The sequence below is a fragment of the Apus apus genome, chromosome 2 (genome assembly GCF_020740795.1).
Source record: "Apus apus isolate bApuApu2 chromosome 2, bApuApu2.pri.cur, whole genome shotgun sequence".
Lineage (NCBI taxonomy): Eukaryota > Metazoa > Chordata > Aves > Apodiformes > Apodidae > Apus > Apus apus.
Genome location: NC_067283.1, coordinates 144,068,578 through 144,095,434, shown reverse-complemented (window position 1 = coordinate 144,095,434; position 26,857 = coordinate 144,068,578). Strand labels below are relative to the sequence as shown.

Genomic DNA, 26,857 nt, shown 5'->3' with positions numbered 1-26,857 from the left:
GTCCTGAGCCCCCGCTTAAATTTCATATACATAACGAAAATATCATTTAAAAAAAAAATCAATTAATTAAAAAGCTATTTTAGTGAAAATTAAAATTAAATTAAAATTGACATTTCATTTCTATTATTATTATTATTGTTATTATTATTGTTATTAATAAGCACCCTAGAAGGTCCAAATCTCTGTGCCTTCATTCCCACCTGGCAGCTGAAGACGACCACACTGCTGCAGCTGGCAGTGCTGCTGGGAGGACAACCCCAAGCCCCAGCTGGCAGAGGCCAGGGCAGTGCTGCTAGCAGGCTGTGACCAGCTGCACCACTTCAGTGTCCTGCCTAGGCAGTGGGGCAACTAATACAATCAGCTACCTCCAACCAGTCGTGGAAGCTGCTAAAAACCACTATGCTGGTGGGTGTAAAAACCACTATTTTGTCCAGTTGCTCCATGCGGGAATGTACAGGAGTGTGTTCCCAGCCTGTGAGCAGCTCACTGGTGGCGGATGCCCCGACATGCTCCTCCCAGGTGGGGAACTGGTCCTCTTCAGCGATGGTTGGGCTCTCCAGACTGGTCAGAATCAGCCCTGCCAGGAGCTTGGCAGCAGTGGAATAGCGTGAATGAACATGTGCCAACCTTGAGCTGTCTGGCTCTGGTCAGTTAGGTTTTATAGCATAGTCATTGTTTGCAGATCCATCTTTCAATTGCATGTGCTCTTTGTTTTATGTGGTGTTATCTGTGAACCCTACACAGAATATAATGCTGCTATTTAAACATAAGATAGAGTCAATCCAAACTGGGCTCTCACTACTGTCACATTAGACTACAGGCATGCGATTAAATAATTTCTCTTAAATTAAACTTCACAATAGAACCCTATAACTGACCCGCTTTTACTTCTACTCCATGCTGGTTACACATTAAAACTCATTACTTCAGACTGTCTTGAAGGGCTTTTTTTCTGACAATCACAGTCTGTTCTCGCCAAGAGTTCTGGACATATCCAAATGTGTGTGACTCGTTTCTAGTCTGAACCTGTGCTACTAACTTCTGTTATGGCTTTCTCTGCTATATGTAAGAGAAACTGTTGGAAAGTTTCAATTCTGCAAGAGTGATTTCATTGTAAAGACCAGTGGTTTTCTCCAGATCCTGTAAAGCTTGACTTATAAGTAACTTTGGATTTAAATACTCAGAACATTGGCAGTCTCTAAAGTGGTTCTGAATATAGTGAAAAAAACCACAGAATTTTAGGTCTGTCTGCAGCCAGTCTTCATGAGCCTCAAACTGCCCATGGCATTTGTATTAAAATCTGCTAGTAGATTCTCAGTTGCCATAAAATCATCCTTTAGGGCATGATTCCACTTTCACTTACACCCGTATCAGTTTCTGTAACTCTCCCACTTCAAGCAGAACCTCCTACATGTGGAAATAGGTTCAGAATACACCTGACATGTCAGTCTGGTTATGTAGTTTCACATGGAGTCTAGGGATGGGAGGAACTGTTACATAGCTTAGTCTGACATCTCTGTTATGAAAATCCATTCTCTTACTCTTGTACTGGGTCCAATAAATTGCACTGAACTAAAATGCAGCTTCCAAAAAAGCATCCAGAGCACTCCAAAATATAGGAATCCATCACTCCCCTTCATCACTCAGACAACTGTTGAAGAAAGCTCACTATTAAGTGTTCCTTCTGTCTAGCTTGGATTTGCCTACATTCTGTTTTTAGCTTCTCACTGTCACATGAAAAAGATCCTTATTACCTCTAATTTTCTTACTGTGAAGACTACTGTGTGTTGCAAAAAATGTTCTTCTTGCTTTTCTTTTTGATAAGCTTTGCATGGCAGCTGATCTAAAATAAAGGAGTGTGTGTAAATTTATACCTTAGAGAAGAAGTGGGATAAGAGTCCCTCAGCATGGATGGGCTGAGACACGTAGGCTTCACTGAGGGACCAACTCTGCTCATATTTTCCTGTCAGCAATGCTACCAAGGACACTGTTTAGGGCAGTCCTGCTGCCAGCTACACTGGCTGCTCCTTTCCACCCGAGAACATCCCTGTTCCCCTCACCCTGGACAGCCAGTCCATACATGCACATAGGAGACAGTGTTCATGCTTTGTGGCTGTCTTCAACACAGATCACTGGTCCAAGTGAGAGACTAGTTTGATGTGTGTGTGTATGTGTATGTGTGTGTGTGTGGTGTATGTTGGGGGAGGTGGATTAGCACATTTGAGGGTGATAGGAAAGAAGAGACAGGAAATATGCACATGGAGCCATCCCCTCAGGATAAAAGCAAGTGCTCAATAGCTGCTGGAGAGTGGTTAACATGCCATCAATTCATTACCTAATTTGCTCTGCAGTAACCAATTTATTTAACCATAGCCTAAGTCAAACTCCCCCCAAAACATATTCCGTTTGACCTCTGTCAAAAGACATCACTGACTCATTAGAAAATTAAGTCAGGTTGGTTCATTAAGATTATTCTCCTACTGCTGGTGATCACCCATGCATGTGGACAGTGACAGACAAGAAGTCCCTTTTCCCCACTACTTGTGATTGTGAATCCCAGTTAGAAAACAGGATTGTTTGATAATGGTTACTATGTAGACTTAACATAATATAGAAATGTAGATGTGATATTCCTCCAATGAAACACATCTACATCTGTTTTTTATAGCACTGTGTGGACTGGCATTAATCATATCCTCCTACTTTTAATTCATTCCTGGTAAGCGAACCTATCTTCAGTGACCTATCTATCCCTCTTGCCCTGACGGCTTGATCACACAACATGAGCTACGGCTGAGAAGGAAGTAGCTGTGGACATGAGAGACTCACCACTCCCATTATGTCATTTTCTAAAACAAAGTTTCAGTGTGATTTAAGTGCTGCTATTGCTGCCCCTGTAATACAAGCAGGACGCAAAGATTTGTGCCTCACCAGACTCTGTCTCTTGATCCCTGTTCAAATCCAAAGAGCATGAGATTAAGCCAGTGGGACACTGTGTTTTTCCAGAGTAATATACAGTCGTCAGTAGAGGAGACATGCAGCCTCCAAATTTAAACTAAGAAAGGGTGGAATACAACAAAAAAAGGAAATAATAGTTCATTTGTCACATATGGTCATCTGAAAAAGTTCATTTGTAACATTTGGTTATAAAAAGAAAAAAAAAAAAAAAACAAACACCAAACAAACTCACCTCAGCCCTCACATATTTCAGAAATTGTCCCGGACGTTAAGCCCTCTGTGCAGGACATACATGTGCCGGAATGAAGACAAGGCAAAGAAGTTCCCAGGGAGCTTGGGAGAGGCTGGCAGCCACAGCTCCCCCAGGCACAGCTTTGGGGCTAGCCGTATTCCAGGACAGACTTGGGACATCTGTGTTACAACTTTACCTGTCTTGCCTCTGGCAGCTCCAGGGGAATTCTGATCTCAGGAAATCATAGTTTAAGACTCACACAGGTGTTGAGGACTTTGTTATATGTATGATGGTAGCAGAGGTTGGTGCTAGTTCCTTGCCTGCCTAAATGGTAATTGTTCATCATGTTATAAAGCTGGCTTACACCAGGTATTTGCGTGGTAGGAAGGCTAGCGTGGACACGGTACTCACTAGTCCTTTTGACACCTTTCTGCCCTCTGGCCCTGCTTGGAGCAAACATTGCAATTTTTCCCTTGCCTGATGAGAAAGACCTGCTGGGTCCTGTAGCAGGAGATGCTGCAACCCAGACTATTTAGGGGTGGTTGGAGCACAGGAAAGGTGCTGTCTAGGGAGGAAGACCTGAAATGGAGGAATGCCTGAAAGCCCTGATTCATGCTTGCTGAGCCATGCTGTGCTTTAAAGAATGCCCTCCCTGTCCAAGTTTCTTGTTCTTAGTTTTTTGCTGCTTTCTCTCCCAAAATAGCTGGTTTCTAACCTAGGTCAGCTCTCCTGACATAGGGAAAGACACAGTAAGGCGGCAGGAATGAGGAGCCCAAAGCAGGAGGAAGTTGAGACAGCTGCTTTCCCTGGTACTGCCAGGTTGAAACAGCCACAACACTCCAGCTTAAACTAGAGGCAGACTTGTTATTTGAGGCAGACCAATTTGTTAAGGAGCTCAGCTTCGAGGCACATCCTAAAGCCACTCCACCGCTCAGCAACCGAGCACACCTGAAAATCTGACGTATCCAAAACCCCTCCAGTCTAAGCAACCACTTTACAGCACTTCTTGCGGCATAAGAAGCCCCCAGAGGACTGCAAGGTCTTCCCACGCCACAAGTTAATGAGCGACGGGCAATAACTCGGCGAGGAGTCACCACCCGGTTTCCCAACGGTGTCTGGACATGGTCTCTTTTGCGGGCTCGACGCCTCCAAGCAGCGACCTATGTGGTCCTTGAGGAAACAGCAGAGGGGACTGAGCAGCTGACACCACCATGCTCCCCCGGAGGGTCCTTGCCAGGGCAGGGCGAGACCGAGCAGCATCCAGCGCTGCCTCCGCCGCGCTTCCCGGCTCGGGCTGTCAGAGGGTTCCGTGCTGCTCCTCTCACTTCAACAGTGCCACCTAGTGCCTTTTTCGTGTAACTTCTGGTGGAAACGGGGGCTCCAAAAGTTGGGAAATCCGCCTTCGAGGCAGAGAGGAGTTTACAAAGGGAAGGAGCCCGTGTCGGTGCGAGTGAGCTGCTGGCAGGCGGCAGGCGGGGGTGCTGCTGCCCCTGCCCGCTCCTAGCTGACTGCAAACCATCAAAAGAGCACAGAGTGAACACTGCAGGGAAAAGTAAAAATAAAGAAAACAAACAAAATCCCACCATTTACCAGTTCTTGATCTGCCTAACGTGTTTCCTGGCTTGTTTTAACCGAAGTGGCACGGTTATTGGAGCTAGTATGAGCTTCCTCGGGTGTTTACTACAGCAAATGTTTCCGAGAGTGAATGGGTAAAGCAGGATTGGAAACTGAAAAGTTCATCCATTCATAGAGGCAATTCCCTTAATAATAAAAACCAGCAGCAGTAAAAGCTGTCCCAGACGAATAGTGGCTGTGGGAGGGATGAATCCCACACCCCAACCTAGAGATGCAGGGAGCCGGGAAATTGGGGGTTTCCCCCTAACTGCGGGGCATGAATAGGAAATCAGGTGGTGGCAGCATATGTGTATTGCATTTCTCTGCAAAAAATTGCAACTTAGCTAATTGAATTCCGGCCGCTGAACTGGTCCTTGGCTGAGATCATTTCAATGGGCAGGGTCGGTTTCTTTTTTTTTTTTTTCCTCCTTACAGGAGTTCCCTCCCCTCCTTCTTCCCATCCTCCGCCTATTAAAACCACTCAAGTCTCACTTGTTAGAAGACCCCATAACGTGGAGGAGGCAGAAAAGCAGCAGCAGGAAAGAAAAAGACGTCTGGAAAATATTACCCGTGTGCTGCTGCTGCTGCTGAGAAACCTCATTGAAACAGTTACTCGTTCAGCAAGGCATCACCAAAGAGACTTTATCTGATGCTGTACATCTCTCAAACTTTCAGACGCTGCCTTGCAACTTCTCCAGGCTTCTGGCTAGCCGGGCTGGAGAAAAGATCTTCAGCTTCGACCACGATAAACTAACTCCTAATTTATTACTTCTAACTTTTTTTAATTATTATTATTATTATTATTTGAAAAAAAATAATCCCACAGTTTTTAGCTAGAAACTGAACCAGAGAAAGACAAATACATGGTAAATAGTGAAAACACGTGGGAGAAAATGAGTAGGACTGAATAGCCTTAAACGATTTTTTTTTTTTCATTTTAAATATTTTTTATTTCTGAGCGTCTCAATAAGTCCCTGGAAAGTGCGATTTGATCTTTTACCTCAAACTTGGAAACTGTTCAGCGGGAGCAACGGTACGTGAGACCACACAGCTGGCTGGAGCCCCTCTATGACCAAAGGACAGAAGGACAAACAAGGTACGTGATTTATGATTACGCTTCTGTCACCACGAGAGCGAAAGCCCCTCTTCCCCCATCCCCACTATTCAAGGGAGGAAAGCTGAAACAGATCCCCAAAAAAGGAGTGAGGCTGGGGGAGGATCTTACCGGCTCTACCTATTTCAGCAATGCATAGGAGCGCAGTGAGGATGAATGAGGTTTTCAGCTTCAACCCCTCCTCCGTGTAATCCGGTTCAGATATTGCTGAGAGACTTAGGAAAAAAAAACCCAACACAACCAAACCAAACCAAACCAACAAGCAAAACCCCCAACAACAACAACAACAAACAAACAAACAAAAAACCAAGCCGAGCCTAAAATTAGAGTCAAACCGAGCAACAGGTCGGGCAGCCGCTCCGTTGAGCCCCGCGGGGGAGGCGCGCCCCGCGCAGCGCCCGGGCTGGCTACTCCCCCAGCCGTGCCGGGCCGCTGCATCCCGCGCCGGGAGGGGGATGTGACAGGAGCGGAGGGACGGGCAGGACCGCGGGGAAGCGGCCGCCGGGAGGAGGGCTGGAGTCCCGCCTCGCGGGCGAGAACCCACGGCGGCCGCGCCGCGCTGAGCCCGGAGAGCGGTTTGCGGAGGGAGGGCCGGGAGCGGAGCGGTGCGGGTGGGGCGGGAGCTGCCCGCGAACTTCCAGCGCCGCACGCCTGAGCTGGGCCCCGCCCCGTCGGGCAGCACCCGCCAGCCAGACCCGCGCCGGCGCCCGGCGGCGGCAGGGCCGGCAGAGGAAGGGGGGGGATGGAGGGGGTCGCACCGGGGGGGGCCGCAGCTGCGGGGCGGGCGGCGAAAGCAGCTCCAGAGCAGCCTTGAACGCCCCCTGCCCGCCCGGTGTCGGGCGGGGAAAGCCCTGCCGGCCCGCCCGGCCCGCTCCGCAGACCGGGGCGCGGCTGCCCCGCCGGGCCCGGTGGCCCCGCCGGGCGGGACCCGCGGGCTCCGCCCCCCGTGACGTGCCGGCGCGGGGGATTCCCCGCGGCCCCGCCCACCCGGTGACGCAGCAGCAGCGCCGCCCCCCCCCGGCCGCGCGGGCAGGGCTTCCCCGGCCGAGCGGCGCGTGGGCCCGCGGGTCGCGGCGCCGCTTCCACCCTCGTGATCCCTGGTGCCCGGGGTCTGCTCCCGCGGGACGCCCCGCTCCGCCTCCGTGCCCCTCCGCAAAGCTCTGTGCCCCCTGGCCCTTCCCGGCATCTGTTGCAGGGTCAGCCGGGGTGTCTTGAGAGCCCCAGCACCCTTCACCTGGTCTTGCCCGGGACGAAAGGGACCTTGAGGGAATTTACTCCATTTTCCTGCCCTGTGGGGAGACCCCAATATACTGGAACACTCCCAGAAAGTGTTGTCCAAGCCCTTCTGAGGGCCTTCAGTGATGTGCATCTCCCGAGGCGTGGCTGCTCCTTGGCATTAGCCACCTGCTTTGTAGTCTTCCTTATGGATCATTTCTCCGTAGGAACACACGTGTTTTTTCCCCAGCACACACTGGGTCTTAAGGCGAGCACCTCAGGGCTTGCTCAGGAGAAAGGATAGATCATTTCAACTGGGCGTGACAGCAGTGAAGTGTGATCCCCTTGAAAAACTGCTCAAAATCCAGCCCTGTCAAGCTCAGAGAATTTTGTCACTGGTGCCTATAAAGCCAAGATCTTTTGTATCCTACATGCCAGTGTAGGAAAACCTGGGGAAAGGTTTTCCCAGCGGGAAGAGCAGCTCTGCTGGATTCAGCAGCTGCCCATGCTAGTTCACTAGCAACCAGCTCAGCTGCTCATGTTTATGGTGTGGAAGCAAATTTGCTTCATTCCATTACTAGACAAGATTAGTGTATAAAGAGGCAATTCAGTGTAGTGGGACTTGACAAAGTCAAACAAGGTATCACCTGTTCTTATAAACAAATTGCAAGATAATAACCTATGAACATAAAATATTTATTTGCTGGAGTAAGGCATGGAGTAGTTGGTTTTGTGCCAAAAGAGTCCACGGACTTCATAACCAGCAACCAGAAAACACTTCTAAAACTAGATTTTTGTTTAAGCGCAATCCAAAATATCTGAGTACAAACATTATTTACTTCTTGATGTATTTCTTAGAGCACTTGATTGGGGAAGAAGGGTGCTGGCCTTCTTTTGGTTAATTTAAGAGCTAGTGTATCACTGCTGACATTAGGGACAAAACCAACCAGCAGTTGTAGAATTCATTCCACATCAGGTAGTCAAACCTGTAAGAGACTAAATTTGAGCAATTTAGTGGGAAACATACCTTGAGCAGGCAGGAGAATCTTGATTTGCTGATCAAAGCCTGTTCATACAGCTACAATTTGCCATCATTACTAATCCTGTTCTGTTTTTTAAACCTAGCCCCAGAGTTAATTTTAGTCCTATTTGAGCCCTTTCCAGAAGATCAATGGCATGACAAAATCTGGAAGTGATAAATAACCAAAAGCACCAGATATGGGAACTCTGCTGTAATAAAGATGTACAGATGTAACATAACTTTTCAGTTTCCTCTCTGTGGGCTGTAAAATAGAAGGGGGGGAGTCTGCAGAGATATTTTATGCTTGTAATTAATGTGTACCTGGAATAATTTGTGCTTCAAATATAAAAGATTTATTTTCCCACCAAAATAAGGTTAATAACAAATCTAAATATTGTCTGGAATATGGTGATGCTCAGATACAGTTTGTGTTTACACACAGGCTATATGGGTATAAGGCCTCATAGAGCAGGTGTCAGCCTGTGTGTGCACACATGCACACAAATGCTCATCTCATTCAAGGAGCTGCTTTGTTGAAGCCAATGCTATTATTCTCACAACTAAGGAGGTTTTTTCAGGGTTATAAAAGATTATGCTCTTCCTTCAGTTGTGTGCAACCGGCCCTCAGTAGCTGTATCCACATAAACCCACGTGTGTCAGCTTTTATGTTGCCAACCTCACTGCTGAGTGAGAGCTGCATGTTTTTTATAGACAAATCCCTACTAACTCGACCTTCAGGGGAGTATAGGCATGGAAAGTAGGAAGTGGTCTGTTGGGTTTTTTTAGGAAAAACAATTATATGGCACTGAAGAACTAATGTGTCCAATATCACACAAGAAGGAGTAGCATTACAAACATCAGTAACCTAAGCCTTATGAAGGGTCTTGTAGACCTTCATGAACCTCTTACATGACCACAGTGCCCATTTTACAGGTGAGGGAACTGAGACAGAGCTTATCTAAAGTCACCCCACAGCTGAATGGAAATACTAGAAACAAAATCCAGATTGTCTGTGTCCTGGCCCATTCTTAGGTTCCCTAAGTAAGAAATGCAGTGGTTAAGCAATGACCCATCTGACAGCCTTCATAAGGGAGATTAATCTGTATAAATTTGTCAAATCTACACATACATTTTTATCATGAGTATCCTAGAAATAGCAGCTTCACTGAGAAGGATTTGTTTATGCGTGCACTACAGAACAGCAAGATAAATTATCCACTGATTTCCCTCTTCAGCAAAATACTTAAGTACACACTTATCTTTAATGACATACTTATATGCTTTGCTGAATCCAGAGAACCACGACTAGTAGACACTCAAGAATTCAGCTTCTATGCAGGCTCATTGAAATTAGACATTTTCAAAGGTTTTCAGCACATAGCAATTCTGATTTGCTGACAAGTCTGATGTGCAGATCGTGTATGTGGGTTTGGTTGGTGTGTTAACATTTTAGTTTGACTCAGGAGTGTGCAATGCTACCTTGTTACCCCCCTCCAACCACATTGCTTGGGTTTGCATTGCAAAACGATCCCTGGGCACACAAACTGGATTCCTCTTGAATGAAACCAATTGCAAGATGTACCTCTGGAGGACACTTTTCAGACACCAAAGGGTTTTCAATCCATGGGGTCTGAGTAAACTTAGTTCAGAGTAAAATATGAAAATGGATGGAAAATGGAAGATGTCTGCAGAGACTCAGTTCTTTTGAACCTTTAGAGGTGAAGAGGATGAAATAAGCACACTTGTGATTGAACCTTTGCAACTGTCTCCTGAACGAATACTGACTTTTGCAGTCTAAGTTTTTTTTAAAAAATGTCTTCAGTTCTTTGGTGTTAATAAGTGCCAATTATTTTAAATGATCTTCCGAATCACTGTGGTACATGTATGAACTTCTTCTATCTACCTCTCTTGCTTTTTAATCTTCTGGGGTAAAGCTAGCCTGAAGTACTACAAGGCAATATGTTTGATTGTTGTGCATGAGAGATGACTTCTGGAACAGATGAGGTAGTGAGCTGCATCCCATTTGCTGGGATGTCCCACTTTGACCTCCTGTCAGTCACTGGTTTCATGACCTTTAGCAGGTGCAGGGGATAACCTGATTGCTGCCTTGGTCCTCACGGCAGCTACACAATGGTTGGTGCAGAATAAGTGAGCAGACTGCAGATAATATTGATGTGTTCAGACACCAATGCACATAGGTTTTCAGCATATGTATTTGCCTGTCTTGTGTTTATTAATCTTCTTAATATATTAATGACACATTCAGCTTTTTTTTCCTCTTTACCTCTTGACCTTGCAAAAGGATAAACTATGTCCAGGTCCTGTTACTCTCAGCAATGCATGAAAGCTGATTAATAACCATATGGATGGGCTGTGCTATATGATTTAAGAGGGGAAATGTGGTGCTTTACCATGGAAGTCAGCAGTGTTCTTTGCTGAGTAAGACCCAGTTCAAAGCAGGACATAAGAGCCTGCTGAATTTCAGTCAAGTGCCTGGATCTTATTAAAGTTAACTCTATGTACTATAACTACAGTTAAAAGCTAGCCTAAATATTTCTCAGAATAGAGACAACTCAAGCATATATTGCTGTGTTCTTCTAATTTGAGATCTAGCTTTATTCAGTCTGAGAAAGGTCTGTGATCTCTAGTGTTAGAGTTAATACCCCAGTCATTATAAGTACAGTGTATGTATCAGTCAATTCTTCAGTTAAGTGATATTGTAGAGTGAGTTCTCCTTCATCACAGGTGTGACCAAAGCAAAAAAAAAAAAAAAAAATACTCTGTGTGGCTTTATCAGGATGCCAAAAGAGGCATAATGCCAAATAGTTCGCTAAGTGGATTGTGATGTCAAGAGAATGCAAAGGGATGTTTCTTGCCAATGCTTTTCCATAGGATCCTTCAAAGAGAGGCAGACATTGTGTCCTTCTGTGCAGCCACTACAAGGCACATACATATTTGGGGCTGCTTGGTGAATCAAAATGTGTCACTGAATCAGCAACAGCCTATGTAGCATTAGGATTTAGCATGTGGTTTTCATATTTCATTTTTACTAGGTGGTCTGATTAACACTGACCTGCTCCAGCCGTGGAAATAAACAGCTGCAAGATCATGACAACAAATTGCTCAGTAGTAGCCTTTGAAACCTCTCTACATTCACTCATCTTGTGCATACAAATCATGACCCTGTTCGCTGGAGGCTGTGTAAAGCTTGGTTCAGCATCGCAGGGTTAAGTGAAGGTGGCCATAAAGGATTTAGGTGCCCAAGCCACAGAGTAGAACTAACAGTCAGACTCAGCCACTGTCCTGAGTAGGGCAAGCTTTAATAATAAGTAATTAATGTCTCCAGCTGCTTACAGAACCTGTAATCTTCAGTCTTGCTGCCTGCTGGATATGTCCTTCAGGGCTAATGCAAAGCAATGGAAAATCCAACTTTCTTCAGTGCTAAATAGTTTTCACCCTTAAAAAAAAATAATAGTAAAGAGGGCACATTTCAGGTACTATCTTCCTCCTGCTTTACAGAATCGGTTAAAAAACTGCTCAGAAAGTGCACAACCCAGGATTGACTCCAGAGAGTGAGGTAACTACCACCAACTTAGGTTCTCACCAGGTGAGAAGCCATGTATGTCCCTCTCCTCACTTTGACAGTTGTTCTCATGTAGCAACAGTTCCATGTGTATACAGAAGTGGCTTTTAGATTATCTTTGTTGATCCAGGAATATGGACTGGCTGCATGTCTTCCATGTGTGGAGCACCTCATTCCTAGACTAGGTGGTGGTGATTGTTTTCTTTGTTAAGTGCTGCAGTGCCTGTTTCCCAGGACAAACTTACTGGGTTAAATCCCTCAGGGAACTGAAGATCTGTTTGGCTGAGACATAAACAAAACATAAAGCTGTGCTGATCATACAAGGCGTGTAGGGTACCCCCTGCCAATTAGTCAGCTGTAGTGATGGCAGATTTGAATAAAAGCTATTACATTTTTTTCTGAAAGAATATTGCTGATACTTAGAGTGCTTATCAATGTAATGACTGAAAAATAGTTGTGGCTTTGAAAGTTATCATGGGTGTTGGTCCTTCATCAAGCATTTGACACATGTTAACTCAGCATGGCATCATTCTAGTCTTGCACTGGTAAAACACAGTACTACTCTACACTGGTTCATATGACAACTTCAGGAAACCTCAGGATTCAGTTTCAGCTGGTTCTGTACTAAGGATGTCCTTTTTACATTTCACTGTGTTAGACCAGGCTAGATACTCATCACTGTCTGACCTTAAAATCTCTGATGTAGCTATTCTCCACCCTCAATGCTCCTCCTTGACTCAGCAGTTCATTTTTGGTCCCAGATTTGTACAAGCATCATTTCCTTCTAACATCTTGGCTTGATTATTGGAGAAGGGTGGAGGATTTTTGGCTTCTTTGCCATTGTTTGGGCATGTTCAAGTTGATAAAGATCAGTTCTGCTGGGCAAGTTATCAATAGATCACGTGCTAAAGCTTGAGAATATTGAGCAACTTTTTCCAGACTTTCCCTGAGATTCAGTCAGTTAAAAGACTATACATAAAAACCTCAATTGCACATACAAAGGGGAAAGTTTCTTTGATGAAAGCCAAGAATTTAGATCAAAACACAGTTTATTTTCCCAAGGTTAACAGTGAAAGGATAGGAAAAAAACGCTGTTTTATTAAGACCAGAAACACATTTCTTGATCTTAAAAGACTGTTTTTTTTGTGAGGGAGGGAAGCTGTGCTGTAATGACAAGATCAGAGAATTAATGTCTTTTTTCTTTTTTCTTTTTTTCCCTATTGTGCAGAAACACTTCATAGGAAGAGAAAAAGCAATAGCAAATTAATATAAAAGAGCCTTGGTACGGTATATAGTCAGTCAAATGTAAATGCTCGTATCTTAATCTAAGTCCTGTGAGCTCTACCCATACAAGTGGTCCATTGATTTCAGCCATATAATTCTTAATGTAAGCAGACTTTAGCCTCTACTTACTAATAGGAATTTTCTATTTCTGGCAAGAGAAGAGAAATAGTGGACCCCAAATGGGAAAGTAGAGTACCCCTGCATCCTGAATGAAACATTTACCTTGATGTTTGTGACCTTCTGTGTGCTTGAGGAATTAATAAGCACACAGGCTATTTGACTGCAAGGTAATCTAGAGGGGATCCATTACTTAATCTGTTTTCTAAAGCGAGTCTATTTTGGGCACTGAGTTTTAATTCATCTATAGTGGTGGTAAGCATAAGCTATCTTTATTTAGGCTTTTCTATGACCCCTGTTGTGAAAGACTTTCAGACAGGCCAGAGCAGGCACAGTCCCTTTTGCTGGTGGGTGATTTAGGCACCTGTCGGAGCCCAGCCATAAGTATTCAAGGAAGTCCTAGAGATAGGGTCCTATTTCTGTGACAGTCTCCAAATATACATTTAAGAGGCTTCCTCCTGTCTCAACATTTAAGACCCTAAATAGCCAGTGGAAAAAAACCATAGTCTTCATAACTTCAGACCTTATGCTAGCCTGCTTTATTTTTATTTTGTAAGTGATTCTGTGTTGATGGGTTTTTTCCAAGCTTGAAACTTTTCAGACAAAGATAATTTATGACAACTATGCTGCTGCATCTTGTTGGTATTTTTTCAAGAAAGAGTTAAAGACATATATGATGTAAGGAAGTGCTATTCCAACTTCAGCTTTGGCCAACAGATGGTGGAACAAATATGATCAGCAGATGAGCAAGATGAAAGCAGTAAGGAAAATATGAATAGTAGTAAGAAGACACAAATATTAAGTCCATTACTCTGAGAGGCCCTAATTCAGTGAAGTATTCAAGCCTGAGTTTCAGATTCATTGACTTGCAACTGACTTGCTGGGTTTGCCTTAAACAGACATTATCTGGTTTATGTCCTTAAGCCCAATCAACTGACATAAAACATTGTCATTAATTTTCCTGTAATTCTGAGAAAGCTGTTGCATAAAATGGTTAATGTGATTGTCAACAAAAAGCAGTTAGGTAGCAATATTCTGCCTGTCTGCTTGCCTGTGTTGTTTGTCTCAAGAATACCTGAGCATTCTCATTACCAGCCAGCTCCTCCGTAACCCTGAGCTTAGGTCAGATTTTACAGCTAGGTAGCCTGAATATGCAGAAGTTGTCAGAATTAACTAATGTTCTAATTAATTTCTTAGTCCAGGGTGGAGTCTTGACTCTGTTAAATTAATGTGTACTTGTGCCACAGACTTAATCTCAGTCAACCTCTAGCCCTATACACACACACTCACACATGCATGTGTGTCTGTGTACACAAGTGTATGAGTAATACATTTTTGCAGTGGTATTGAGAAGACCTTTTAAAGCAGATGTCTGACTATATAAATATAAATTATAAATATGGTCAGACATCTGCTTAAAAAATTCTAAATGCATTCAGATATCTATTTTAAGAATGTCTTTCCAATATTTTTTCAAACATAACTAAGCGACAGAAGTGACACAGGACAAGACACAGTCATGACACAGATGGGGAATGAGAAGGAGTTGCCCAGACATTCAGCTGTTCCACTTGCCAGTGAAGCGGGTGGTGGCCCTAAAGTCCCTTCTCCAGCTCCTCCAGGATAATATGACAGAGTGTCTCATTCAGCAAGACTAGGCTGCCAAAATAAGATGATGACACAGACAGCACCTTCTGTGAGGACGTTACAGACAGTAGAAAAATCCCTAGTACATTAAGCATCTTTGAAATCTTACTTTACATGGGGGAAGTTGATCGAGGTGATGCAGTAAGTCTGTGACACAGGCAGAAGCACAAGGTGTTTCTGTGGATGCTGAGCTCTATGTTGTAGCCATCTGCACCCCTTAAGAGGTCTCATATCAGCAAGTGGTGGCTCTGGTAACAGTTTCTGTGCTTCTTTGCAGATGTATTGTGAGAGGTTTATATGTATCCTGAGAATACTTGGAACCACACTCTTCGGAGTGTCCCTTCTGCTGGGAATCACCGCTGCTTACATTGTGGGCTACCAGTTCATTCAAACAGACAACTACTACTTCTCCTTTGGACTCTATGGTGCTATTCTGGCATCACATCTCATCATCCAAAGCCTGTTTGCCTTCCTAGAGCACAGGAAAATGAAGCGGTCACTAGAGACTCCAATCAAGCTGAACAAAACAGTTGCCCTTTGTATTGCTGCCTATCAAGAGGATCCTGACTACTTAAGAAAATGTTTACTTTCTGTGAAAAGATTGACCTACCCTGGAATTAAAGTTGTTATGGTCATTGATGGGAACTCGGAAGACGACGTTTACATGATGGACATTTTTACTGAAATCATGGGTAGGGACAAATCTGCCACTTACATCTGGAGTAATAACTTCCACGACAAAGGTCCGGGTGAGACCGAGGAGTCTCACAGAGAGAGCATGCAACACGTATCTCAGCTGGTCCTGTCCAATAAAAGTGTTTGCATCATGCAGAAATGGGGTGGAAAAAGAGAAGTAATGTACACAGCATTCAAAGCACTGGGGAGAAGCGTGGATTATGTACAGGTAGGTATTAGAGCACCAGGTCAGTGCCAATTCAAACACACTTTGAAAGAAAGCAGCTTTTGTATATTTTGTGCAGCATGTTAGAGGCCATCCTAGTCCCTGATGAACACAGTGCTCCTTTCAGTCTGTTTGAAAACAGCTTGACCATTAAAGGTGTATTTTGCTACCTTTTAAAATGGTCAGCCTATCTGTGAATATGTTAAGTCTGTGCACCAGTTACTGGAGAAATCTGAAATCCGTTCCCAGACTTCAGTACTGCTCCCTCATCCAAATGATTTTGCTTCAGACAAAGCCAGTGACCTCCTGAAGACCCCTTCTCTGCTCCTACAGGTCAAGATCTCAGGTTTTATTTTGCAAGGTTGTTTGCAGCTCCATATGCAAGCAGGCAGGCAGGTATTTGGTGGCACTAGGGAATACCTCAGATCAGTGGTGGAGTCTGTAAAAAGATGGGGATGTTTTAAAGGCTTCAGAGGTTGTGCAGAGTATTCAATAAAGGGGGAATGTGCAGCCTTGAAAGAAAGATTTCTTCAGCTAAAGCCTGAAGGAGCTTTTGGTTCATCACTTACAGCTGCATTACCTCACTCACCACGACTTGGCCTTTAAAGCCCTTATGACACTATTCACTTAAAAATGAATTAGGCTGGGTCCTCTCTCTCTGTTTCCAAAGCAGCAGAGACACATTTATTTCCAGCTGCCTTGGATCCCGTGAAAGATTTTCTATGTTTTTGCCTTTCACATGGAAGCACTCGTCACTCCTGCAAACAGTCCTGCTGGCTGTGGAAAGGGAAAGAGGCGGGAGGAAAGCGGGTGGGATCAGGGTCTCTGGCTGGACACTGAGGATCCTTCCTTATCAGTCAAGGCCAGCAAGACTCTTTTTCCCAATCCCACTGAATAAGAGATGATCTTCCAATTAACCACCCTCAACCCCTCCCACCTTCTCCCGACCTCAGAGCATGCAGCAGTCTTCTCTGGTGGAGCAGCAGCTCCCTGTGAGATGCTCTCTGCTGGCTTAGGGCAGCTGCATGGCTGAGCCAGATGTGTTTCTGGGGATGTGGAGAACAGCCCGTCTTCTCCCCCTATGGGTCCTTGGCTGGCCTTTTGCTGGTGTGTGTGCGTGTGCACCCTCTGCACCGCACAGCACCCACGGGCACCGTGTTCAAGGGATGCAGAGAGGGTGCCACTAGCGGGACTGAGAGCTATGAGTCCTCCACACAAGAGGGGCAGAAACTCAACAGTGCTGGGAACTGCTCTGTTACTGGAACTGGGAGAGTAAGGCAAAGATCTAAAACCGATCCCCTACCATTTCCAAAACTGAAGTGGATTTATTCTCTGAAAACAATGGGCTTAAGTTCTCCATTGTCTGCACTTTGGTTCTGTGCTGTGAGGGTCTATGATGGGGTAAAAATGCTGTTTTTCTTTATTAGCATGGTTTTATAATCACTTCACACAGAAGTATCAGATTGCAGAGAGAGAAGGCAGAGAGGAAACAGATTCAGTGCAACTTTCCTCACTCAGTCCAGCTCTTGCATTTTTTCAGGGAGCCTGGAAAAAAGTGTTTCTATTTCAACAGCCATGGCATAAACTGAGAAAAATCTCCAGGTATTTCTGGAGTATTCCAGTCAATTAACACTCCTGACCTGGCTCAGAAGTCCTGATGAATGTGTCAGCGACTGTAATGTTGCCACCAAGAGCAGCAATAATGACTAATGCCACAGTCACATCTACATTAGAAACTCAGCACCTTGGTCGCCCTTGCTACTACAGTCATGATGCAATGCAGCTGATATGTGGTTTTGTTTTATGAATGAATGAAGGTTGAGATTTTCCAAATGTTTTTTTGGGGGTACTAGGGGTAATTTGCTTTAAATGAGCCTGACATTTCAAGGGCTGAGCAATCTGCATCGATGATCAAGCACTTTAAAATGTGGACCAGTGAGCACCATTGCCCAGCCCTGAAACTGTGGGCCTCACAGTTCTTAAAAGACATCTCGGGGTTATGAACAGGCAATCATGAGCAGTCAGACCAATGCAGATAACGAGCTCTTGCTCATTAGTGGCATCTTATTAAATACCTGAAAGTGCTGAAGGCTTATTTCTATCCTGGAGGAGGTTAGGAGGTTGCAAGCAATCAGGCAGAGGAGTTTAACTCGCAGGTGTCATCACTGCAAAACTAGTTAGGTCAGCCAGGGTGCAGTTCATCTTAACGGGATGGAGGTACCTCTGTGGACAGTCCAGTGTAGCCCAAACTTATTAGAGCAGCTTGGTTAAATCACCACTGGTTATATGAGTATCTGCACAGCTCACTTAAGGTCAGCTGTCCCTTTCATGCAACTCTGTGACCCAAGGCAGTAATTTCTAGGCCACTCAGTCCTTATGTGGAAAGATGGCAAATTTGCTCTTGGGCTGTTGTGCGCCACCCCTATCTGGGCCTTGATTGCTTTATTTGGACTCATAATTGTCTGTCTTTCTCTGGATGTTTCCTCTTTTCACCTGCAAATAGTCTCATCCAGATGGCAAATGGTGGCATGACAGGTTTGCCCCAGAAAACCAGACACATCCACTGTGCTGACACGCCCAGGGCACACACTGCTGTTTTCAGGATTCCTCATCTCATATGAGCTGTGCTGCTCATGGGCAGGTCTTTCTGCTGTGGACAAATGCTAGTGGTGAGGTGGGGGCTGCTAAGCAGCATCGAGTGGCACCAGAGGGAAAAAAGAAGGGCAGGGGAGGGGGCTGGTCAAAGCCCCCTAGTCATGGTCACAGGAAACAGATTGAGTATCACTGCTTGAACCCTGGGTACTTAGCAAACTTTGCACAGATTTCCCTGTGCGAAACACTCGGCAACAAGTTTGTCCATGAAGCCCCAAATAGAAATATAGGCATCCTTTCTCCTCTTCAGCAGAATTGCTTTGTTCACTTTCTATCACCAAATGCTGTCACCGATGACAGCTTTACACCAAAGCTGGAGGCACACCTTGGCTAGGTCACAAAGGTGCTCCTCAGCCTGAGCCCTTTGAGGAGATAAGCTGGATGCATCAAGTTAGTGGGAGCTGGAGATGCTTGTGTCTTTTCTCCTGATGGAAATATGAGAGCTTTCATCAGCTTTCACCCCTCAGCCCCCTCCAGGTGAGCGTGGAGGGGGGCATGTTGGCAGACACTCAGCTTCATCCTGAGCGATGCCACCCTGTTAGCCTCGGTTACTGCTTGAGTTCCGTCCATAGCAAAGCCCCAAACCACTGTTCTCCTGTCACAGACCAGACATTAAGGTTTCTACTCCCCTTGAGCAAGAGGGCTTAAGCTGAATTGAAAGGTTGGAAGAAAGGACACCAAAACTAGGATACCAAATACGAAGCCTCACCAGAATCTGACTTAATAGGTTATTCATGCAGGGCTAACAGCTTTTGCTTCTACCGTCCCTGTCTGAAATCACAGGAATGCAACATGGGGATAAACTGGAAGCAATATGAGAATTTGTAGGTCAGGATCCAGCTGGCCAGAGGAGTGTTTCTCAGAAAGCCTCCTCTGCTCTAACTTCTGGGTGTCTGCAGAGTGAGTTTACCCACGATGCAGGCATGGCTTGCAGCAGCAGCAGCCATGACAAGGAGACACAGGTTGCAGCTGCAGGAGGCTGCAGCCCGCCTCATTCAGCTCCCAGCTAAGGAAAGCAATGCCAGCTGCCTCGCAGGCTGGCCAGCCTGTCTGATCCCTCCTCCTACTCTCCAGAGGAAAGCCAATTCCTAATGTACACAGTGTTTAGTTGACTAAGAGTGTTTGTGTGGCTGAAACGCCTAGTGTGTGTGTCATCTATTTCTGCTCTGGTTCTTGTGGAGCACAGCACTTCAGGACTCTGTCTGTTCTTACATATTTTTATAAGAATGGCAGAGGAAAATAGCAAATAATTTCTATATATCAAATGTCAAATCCCTGCACTACTATTAGCACACCATGCATCTAAAATTAAAAATGAGTTTGTTCTGGAAGCCAAAATACATCTCATACATGAACTGCTGAAGCCTTCTGTGAGTGGAAGAACTATTAGATTACTTCCCAGACTCCTAGCTAACTTTTTTTTAAAAAAATAGAACAACACACAAGTGTCTGGAATTTAGCTCCTCGCTCCTTCCCTCATATGGCAGTGGGGAACATTAGACCAGGGTGCTTCAACCATGCAGCCAACACAGGGAGACCCTATGTCAGGGCTCAGCAGGAATCTGCTACACACCCACAAACATTGTCTTGCTCTGCAGTGCCCCATCTCTGACAGTGTATCTCTTATTCAAAGAAGCCAGCCCAATGTGCCAGTAAAACAAATAGAGCTGATACAGAAGAGAGGATTGTTTGCCTGCCCAGCTCGAAGGAGCGCTCTGTTTCAGTGAGCACCACTCCTTGCTGCCTGTTGCAAACAGAAGTACCAATGCAGACTCCAAAGGGAGATTTCATTGCATTCAGGAGATAATGCATATAGAGCCACTACAATCCCTCACATGATTTTTATTTTCTTCTCTAGTGTAGTCCCTAACCCTTTTTTTTTTTTTTTTTCTTGTTTTGTCCTACTTGTAGGTCTGTGATTCAGATACAATGCTTGATCCAGCCTCATCCGTGGAGATGGTAAAGGTTTTAGAAGAAGATCCAATGGTTGGAGGAGTTGGAGGTGATGTGCAGGTGAGTACAATGGATTTTGGATTAACAGAGAGGTTTCAGCAACTGTTTGCACTGCAACAGATTTCCCTGCCTGGAATAGCTTTGAATATACTGTGATACCATTATAGAGGTTCTTAGGTTACCTTAACTGTTCTCTCTGTTGAACAGGCTCCCAGGGCAGTGGTCGCAGCACCAAGCCTGTCAGAGTTCAGTGAGCATCTGCACAATGCTCTTAGTCATATAGGTTAATTTCAGGTGGTCCTGCAAAAAGCAGTGAGCTGGACTTGATGATCCTGATGGGTCCATTCCAATTTGAGATATTCTGTGATTCTGTGATTATTCCTAGATGTGAGCACCATATGATTTTAAACCCCATAGAAAGAAAAAAATAATATTCTCCCCCATATACATGGGAAAGGGGGCTCAGGCTTTGTCAGGACTGTTGTGGCATCTTTGAGTCTCTGGATAGCAAAGAAAAGCTACAAGGGAGCAGGAAATTTGGAACAGGTAAATCCAGCAAATCCAAAGCCAAATCCAGCACCCCAAGCAATTCAATGATGTTACTACTTGCATCCAAGATAATTAGGAATAAAAGCCTTTTTGAACTGTAGTGCACTGTGTGCTCTGTGCATTGTTGGGTTTCCTCTGCATCTCTGTCAGACAGGACAATGCAAAGCCCCCAAGTCAGCCCAGCTCCACTTTTGTCAGGATTTCCAGCATTGTCAGGTTTGGCTGACAGATACAGCAAAAGCCTGTTCATTTCTTTTGATACAATTGCTTCTGCTGCAATTTATAAAGAAAAATATATATGAATATTTCAATTAGTTTTGGGATTGGTCCTCCATACTCAACTGGGCTTTTATGTGAGACAGAGGAGAAAGGGCCATCTGTAAGGGCAGGCACTTACTAATGAACACCCTAGTGGTCAAAAGTATTTCAGGCATGTGGCTCTTAACTCCAGAAATCAAGATTCCCACAGAAGCCCAAATATCTTTATGGCTCTGTGCTGATCACAAACCGGGCATCACACTCACCCCACAGATGTGAGATGCCAAGCACATGTGAGTACAACTGGAAGAAGACACTATGGGCTCAGCTATGACAGTGAAGGTTCATTAGTACCTGCAGAGAGAGAAAGGCATGTGACGAAAGGTGGCAGAACGAAGGCTCTGGACTTTTATTTTTTTTTCTTAATTAACTTTCCAGCAAACACCAAATACATTTGGGGCAGGCTCGAGCCTATCCCTGAACCCTGCTGCTTCTAAAATGTATTGGAATTAAGTAGAAACAGAAAAGTTGGGGTGTTTGCCTTCAAACCTGACAGAAACTAGGGCCGTTAGAGAAAATCACCATTTTGTTTCTAGTTGCGGAATACTGTTTTCTAGTTGTAGAAGGCCACAGGTTCCCCTAAAAGTCTCCACACTGAGAGGATACTGGTGCAGAGTTGGCACAGTCATCCTGCTACACACTGGCACATTCTTGAGCTCAAGGCTTGTGCTGAGAACATGAATGTGAAGACATGGACTTGGGTGTCAGTGTCCTAGACTGTACAAGTAACAAAGGACTCGTCATTAATTGGACCAAGAGAAAGGTTACTCCTATATTTTGGATAACAATGCTTTTAGCCTCTGCAAATTCCTTATTGATCCAATGTGGGTATTTTCTTTCTCAGGAGCTCATCTAAAATGAAAACTTCTTGTATTTTGCAGATTTTGAACAAATACGATTCCTGGATATCCTTTCTGAGCAGTGTGAGATATTGGATGGCATTTAACATAGAGAGAGCCTGTCAGTCCTATTTTGGCTGTGTCCAGTGCATCAGCGGACCTCTGGGAATGTACAGAAACTCTTTACTCCATGAATTCGTGGAAGATTGGTACAACCAAGAATTTATGGGCTCCCAGTGCAGCTTTGGAGATGACAGGCATCTAACTAACAGAGTGCTAAGTCTGGGCTATGCAACAAAATACACAGCTAGATCCAAGTGCCTCACTGAAACACCGATAGAGTATCTCAGGTGGCTGAATCAGCAGACCCGCTGGAGTAAATCCTACTTTAGAGAGTGGCTTTACAACGCGATGTGGTTCCACAAGCACCATTTGTGGATGACCTATGAAGCTGTAATCACTGGATTCTTTCCTTTCTTCCTTATCGCCACAGTCATTCAGCTCTTCTACAGGGGAAAAATCTGGAACATCCTCCTCTTCTTGTTGACAGTTCAGTTAGTGGGCCTGATAAAGTCTTCCTTTGCCAGCTTCCTTAGGGGCAACATTGTCATGGTTTTCATGTCACTCTACTCAGTGTTGTACATGTCAAGTTTACTGCCAGCAAAGATGTTTGCAATTGCCACAATAAACAAAGCAGGGTGGGGCACGTCAGGAAGAAAAACCATTGTAGTTAATTTTATAGGACTCATTCCAGTCTCCATTTGGTTTACAATCCTCCTCGGTGGTGTAATTTTCACTATCTACAAGGAATCAAAAAAGCCATTTTCTGAGTCAAAACAGACAGTTCTCATCATTGGCACAATACTCTATGCATGTTACTGGGTGATGCTTTTGACTTTGTACTTGGTTCTTATCACCAAATGTGGCAGGCGGAAGAAAGAGCAACACTATGACATGGTGCTAGATGTATGATGTTCCCGTGGGAAGTTACCCAGAGAGTTGTAAAGCAACCCAACGAGCTCGTAGTATCTGCAGCATCAGATGGATGTTGCCAAAGGAAATGGATCATTGCTGCTGGGAATAGGACATTTATATTCCTCTGGGTTCATTTTCATCCTGCCAAAGTAAGAAAACAAAACAAAACAAACAAAAACATTATTGTTGTTGTTGTTTTTAATTTTATTTCCAAGGGGGGAATATGCAAACCACACAGTTTCGACCTGTTCACAAGAAAATGGGAGAACTTCTATGTTTATGCACTTTTTTATTGTGCATATGCCTGACAGTGTTACATTCTATATACCTCACTGGTCATGCTTAGGTGTGTGGACAGGAAGGAAAGGAGTTTGGTGACTCGAGAAAATGGATCTTACAACCCCTTGCAACTTAATTTATGAACTTCTCTTTTTTATAGTTCTGTTTATAGGAAGGGTCTTTTGTGTTAGGCTGCCAAATGTAATGCCAAAGGTAAATTTTAAGAGCCCATTCGCTGAGCTGTATTTTTATATTATTGTATTATTTGTGTGTGTGTATTTTTAAGCCAACTTTTTTTAAATCACATATTTTATATTTTACTATCTGCCAAAAAAAAAAGAAAAAAAGCTGCCTCCCCAACATTTTGTTCTTTAGCCTTTAAAAATACATTTAGGAAAAAAAAATCATGCTTCCTCACCCAAAATTTGTGCTGAATTGATATTGTTCACAACAGAAAGAATAAAAAGTCTCTCTGCATTTTTGCAACTGATGAATGGTTATTTCTGTGAAAAAGCATTTAAATGTTCTCTTTCAAGACATTTATCAGGAAAGGCCCAACATTGTCAGTTTATTAATACAAGCATATTTGTGCATGAAAAAGGCCAAAGGGGTAGATATGTGCAATTTGGGGTTTTGTTTTGGATAACATTGTACAAGGGAAATTTGCTTCTCTGCTGAGAGTGTAATATCCCTGGCATGTACAATAGCCATAAGGCAAGGCAGGCCTTGATGTCTTTGGAAAAGACATGGCTATAGGAAAGCTCCCACTGATTTTTCATGGGACCTGTGGAGTCAAAAATTTCCAATCTGGAGAAATACTGAACACCCAAAACTACTATTGACTTCACTGATGATTGTACTTGTTCATAATCTGCTAGTACCAAGCAGGTAGTTCAGATTTTTGAGTTTAAAAAAAGTACATGGAAAGAAAAGTTATCAACATTTTCAAAATGTGGGTGTCTTACTAGAAAATTTCTGCAGTGCCCTTCGCAGAGTTTACAGAACATAGAAGATCAGCTCTGACATCCAGTGTCAGAGAGACCCCAGTACTGAGCCAAATAATTTGAGTTTGACTAAAGCATATCTACCAGAAAAGAAGCCAATTTTTTTAATCAGAAAACATCAAGTATTAGCAAATCCATCATTTCCTTGGTGCCTAATAATGATTCTTGGACATTTATTTTGGACCATGACATTGAGAAATAATATTCAGGACTAAATTCACCAGCCAAAGGAATTTGGCATTGAGCCCTAATATATTTTATAAAGAGCAACAGAGAGCCAGCTGCATACAGATACATGCCCTTTTTAGATTCTGGTATTAAAAGCACTGTGGTAAAGCAGAAATCAGCATATGATGCTTAAAGAACTTAGAAGCATTTTCAGCTTCTCTTTTTTATGCAGACACAAATAGATTCTGCTGTAGAATGAACTGCACACTCACTACCTTATTTGTCTGGTTATCTTGAGGTACATGATTGCTTGAAAGTCATACTAATATTATGTTAATGATTGGAGAGTTGATTCGTGTTGATTACAAAATAGAACAGTATTAAAAAAAAAGCAAAAGAAACAGTAAAAAGAAAAAATAATACTTGACTATGCCTTTTAACTATTTATGATGTAAGTTAAAGCTTGGGTTAACATTCAAATGTCAAATAAATCCTCTCATTCTATAAAAAGATTGAATTGCCTGTATTTATTCTAGCAATTATTCAATGTACTTCCAGTATAGGTTGTATAGTATAATTGTTACGTTCATAAATAAAATATTTTTGATAAGATTATGACTAATTCATGGTATTTCTGATCAGCACTTCTGCTTTGAAGCCATAAATCTGCATGTTTTGAAGAATGTTGTTACACTGTCACCAGCCTGATTTCCAAGTAGGAATTTCCCATTGTGTAGTGGAGCACCTGGAGATGGCAGGGACTGATCCCTGCCCTGAGAGGCAGCACAGAAACTGGGAACCACAGGTCCCCTGGGCACTGGGACCTGGTGCCTTGGTGACACAGTGTACGGGTCTTGCTCAGAGTCTCTGCCTGCCTCTGCCAGCAGCTGCTACATGAATTCAGTCAAAACAACTTCTTCCCTTTTTGCTGAGCTTCCTGATTTGTAAAACAGGAATAGCAATCCACCCTCCTTTGGGGAAGTGCTTTGAAGTTTATGGCCAAAGTACTTTACATGGGAGCTGATATTTTCCAGCCCTTCTGTCCACTGGATTTACTTCTCTCCATAGCTAGGGAAGCAGAGAACATGTACTGCTCCTCATTGCTGCTGTTTCTCAAGCCCACTTTGCCCTGGTGCAGCTGAAGTGCACATATGTATTTTCTGTTGCTGAGGGCTATAGGCAGCAGCCACTGGCAGAGGGATAGAGTGAACAGGGGGAAAAGTGACATCTCACGCATCTCTTAGACCACGACAGGCTCATCATGGTCAATTGGTTAGGAGACCAGTTCTCAGCACCCAGCGCTTGTTACCCTACATCTGGATACTGTACTCACTTTTGAGTTCCCAGTGCAAGAAAGTGGTCAATAAATTGGGGCAAGTTCAGCACAGGGCAAGCATGATGGGGGGAGCGGAGGGGCTGAGGGAAGGTGTGGTTTTGAGGGGAGAATACCTAAGATCACCCCCAGTTCATATGAGGAGGTCATCAAAAAGATCCCCTTCCCTGTAAGTGTTCAAGGCCAGGTTGGATGGGGCTTTGAGCAAGCTGGTCTAGTGGGAGGTGCCCCTGCCCATGCAGGGCGGTTGGAACTAGATGATCTTTAAGGTCCCTTCCAACCCAAACTATTCTTTGATTCTAAGATGGAACCAGGCTCTTCACAGTGCTGCCTGGTAGGAAGATGAAAGATTCTGGGTTTAAGTTGAAAGGGGAGAGGTTCAGACTGGGTATAAATAGCAGATCCTTTCCCATGAAGACAGTCAAGCATTGAAGCAGGTTGCCTGGAAAGACAGTGCAGTCTTCATCCTGGGAGGGTTTCATTACTATCTCAGATAAAGTTCTGAGGTGCCTCGTCCGACCTCAGAGCTGCCCCTGTTGTGAGCAGGAGGCAGTGCTAGAGCCCTCAGAGGCCACTTCCAACAGGAATTCTCCTGTCATCCTTCCTGAAGCAGGTGCTGACAATCTGCTTCCTAATGACAGCTCCCACCCCCAGAGAAGCTCATTCCGGTCTCTGTTCCTCACACATCTGTCCTGACCCCAGGCACAAATAGCTCATCAGCAGCTGGTATTGAGTACCCAGGCAAATCAGAGCCCTTCCTGTGACTCTGGCCCTACGTTTACAACTGTGTAAAAAAAAAGTTTCAGCAGATAACAAGACTATAAAGCAGTTTTTAATGAAAATGTTCTTAAACAAATTGCATTCTTTGATAATTTTTCTTCTTCTCATTTTCATCTCAGAATTATTTATTTGCATTTTCAACACCTTTTGATTCTTGGAAAAAAATAAAATGTGTTTTTCATTAATAGCAAACACAATCTTGAGATCTCTTGTCAAAAGAATAAAACATGTTAAAAGAAAAATTCATGCTTTCTTTTGAACTTTTTTAAAAACAGAGATATTTTTCAGCCATCTCTGATAGATGCTGCTGAACACTATGAG

The 26,857-nt window shown here is 44.0% G+C and overlaps 1 protein-coding gene across 1 annotated transcript; it reads left to right on the top strand.

Annotated features, from left to right (window-relative positions):
- The first annotated feature begins 5,294 nt into the window (after positions 1–5,294).
- HAS2 (hyaluronan synthase 2) lies at positions 5,295–25,045 on the top strand. The gene is made up of 4 exons (XM_051610664.1): positions 5,295–5,900; positions 15,063–15,689; positions 20,250–20,351; positions 22,040–25,045. Exons 2-4 carry the CDS (start codon positions 15,063–15,065, stop codon positions 22,967–22,969), a joined length of 1,659 nt encoding a protein of 552 aa, XP_051466624.1. The 5' UTR covers positions 5,295–5,900; the 3' UTR covers positions 22,970–25,045.
- Positions 25,046–26,857: the final 1,812 nt, after the last annotated feature.

Excerpts from the sequence above, each read along its gene's own strand:
- HAS2 (XM_051610664.1), top strand. The coding sequence starts at position 15,063 with ATGTATTGTGAGAGGTTTATATGTATCCTGAGAATACTTGGAACCACA. Across the intron at positions 15,690-20,249 it reads GAAGCGTGGATTATGTACAG|GTCTGTGATTCAGATACAAT; the intron begins GTAGGTATTAGA and ends TCCTACTTGTAG. Across the intron at positions 20,352-22,039 it reads GAGTTGGAGGTGATGTGCAG|ATTTTGAACAAATACGATTC; the intron begins GTGAGTACAATG and ends TGTATTTTGCAG.